This window comes from Pogonomyrmex barbatus, unplaced genomic scaffold (genome assembly GCF_055798465.1).
Source record: "Pogonomyrmex barbatus isolate J1 unplaced genomic scaffold, ASM5579846v1 scaffold15, whole genome shotgun sequence".
NCBI lineage: Eukaryota > Metazoa > Arthropoda > Insecta > Hymenoptera > Formicidae > Pogonomyrmex > Pogonomyrmex barbatus.
In genome coordinates, this window is record NW_028297111.1 from 3791115 (window position 1) to 3793465 (window position 2351).

At 43.0% G+C, this 2351-nt stretch overlaps 1 protein-coding gene across 1 annotated transcript; it reads left to right on the plus strand.

Moving 5' to 3' along the window:
- The first annotated feature begins 1245 nt into the window (after window positions 1-1245).
- Window positions 1246-1800, plus strand: LOC148937260 (uncharacterized protein F54H12.2-like). Its single transcript, XM_089073689.1, has one exon. The coding sequence runs from the start codon at window positions 1246-1248 to the stop codon at window positions 1798-1800; it is 555 nt and encodes a 184-aa protein (XP_088929815.1).
- Window positions 1801-2351: the final 551 nt, after the last annotated feature.

A 2351-nucleotide genomic window follows, 5' to 3' on the forward strand; every position in this document is an offset into this window, starting at 1 on the left:
CTTATCTACGCGATTAATAAAGAGTGCAGATGCAGCGATTCGCATTTTACTTTCGAACTACGAAAAGGCTTAGGTGGTAATGTCCGTATAAGCATCGATTGTGACGACAATTGTACTCTCGTTCATTATATATATCTGCGATTAATATTTTTCAAATATTAAGGATCAACATCGATGATACCGACACAATTTACCGTCACAAGTTACCTAATTCCGACGAATTAACGCCGTTTTTGAAATTCGGTTATGCTATCGGTAGTGGACGCACTGTATCTTTCTGAACTCAGAACCCTGTAGTCCATGGCATGATATCCCTGATAAAATGTACGTTTATTGCGACATTTGCGAGCCTTACATAACCGGCGATACGCGGAGTCCGCTTCTTCGGATCGTTCCAACCGAAATACCCGGATGTAATTACATGTACGGGAAGAATTTAGTAAAATATTTCTCCACTTTGCAATATACTCCTTTGCGTCAAACGAAATTCCATAAAATTGAAATAGATATAAAAGATCACCATGGAGAAAAAATACCATTGGTATCCGGAACGCTGATAGCAACATTACACTTTAGACGCGTCCGTTAATTATCATTCGTGGTGGAAAGTCTACGAAGCTTTGAGAAAAAAATTAAGCCTCCATGGAATACGATGAATATTACGAAATGCAAAACGATGGGGGCAGGGGAAGTGGAATTCTACGAATTTTCGTCGGTTCAGCCTATCAGTGCGGTCATGGGATCGGTAGTTTCCTCGGAGGATTATTTAGAAGAGTACTTCCTTATCTAAGCAGGGGAATGCGCGCAGTCGGGAAAGAAGCTTTACACGCCGGAATTAGCGTGATAGAGGATGTTGAAAACAACACTCCGTTCAGGGAAGCAGTCAAAACGCGGCTCAAGGAATCGGGCGGAAATCTTAAGAGAAAAGCCAAAGAAAATATAAGTAACTTGATGAAGGGCTCGGGATATAAAACATCCGCGAAAATACCGAGTCAATTTCCCTTCGGAGGGCACGACGCACACACCACTAAATCCGGGAGAAGCGCGGTTCGTAAACGCAGACCGCAGAAGCCGGTTAAAAAAAGAAATCATCGAAAATTGGCGTGAAAAAAACGATTAAAAAAAAATCATCGAAGAGGAAAGCGGGCAAAATTAAAAAGACAACGAAACATCGAAATAACGGAAAAAAAGCGCACCGTATCCGATATATTCGCTTAACCGACGCACTTTGTAAATTTGAGAGATATGTCCTTTCTTCATACCCACTCGAGCGAGTGTTTAAAGAGCGAGCTCGATCTTTTCAGTTTACCTCCTACTCAAACCAATATCGAGAATTCGCAATGGGTTTATTACAAACCGGTGACCTCGCTCGCGGATGACGCGCCTATAGAATTCGTCGTACCCGGACACGGAGAAGATTATCTAGATCTCACGCATACCATGCTAAGCCTTCGCGTACGAATGGAAAGTTTACTCAGTCCTGGAACATCGACAGGGGGAGGAGGAGGAGGAGGAGGAGGAGGAGGAGCAGGAGGAAACAAAGTAGACCCTGTGAATCGTCTACTACATTCGATATTTAACCAGATCGACGTGTACTTCAATCCAAAACTCGTATCACCCCCAAACAACGCCTACGCGTACCGCGCGTACATCGAAGCATTGTTAAATTATTCTTCACCGGCAAAAACTTCCCATCTGACTTCCTGTCTATGGGACACGGACGAACCCGGTTATATGGACGTGCTATTAGAATCGGACAACCCTAATCAAGCTCTCGTGAGACGCGCCCGATACATCTAAGGAGGACGTTCGGTAGATCTAATAAGTCATCTTCATTGCGACGTTTTTAATCAGGATAAATTTTTAATTAACAGAGTGGAGGTTAGAATGAGACTCGTTCGCTCGAGAGATGCATTTTGCCTCATGGAAAGCAACTCAACGTCGAAAATACGCATTTTAGATGCTAGTTTACTCATAAGAAGAGCAAAAATAAGCCCCGCAGTGTTACTCGAACATGCGAGAATGCTGAGTAAAACAACCGCCAAGTATCCTCTGGCGAGTCGAAGTTAAAACATTCACGATTCACGCCGGAGTGGTAGGAGAATCGATTGATAACGATACTTGGGCAACTTCCGAAACGAGTAATAGTCAGATTCGTCGATAACAAAGCGTTTAACGGCGACAGAAAGTTAAATCCATTTAATTTCAAAAATTACGGCATAAATTTCTTCTCGCTATATGCCGATGGCATGCAAATTCCGAGTAATCCGCTGCAACCGAATTTCTCAAAAGACCATCCGCTCTATGTCGAGACTTATAACACCCTCTTCTCAGGAACAGGCATCCATTTT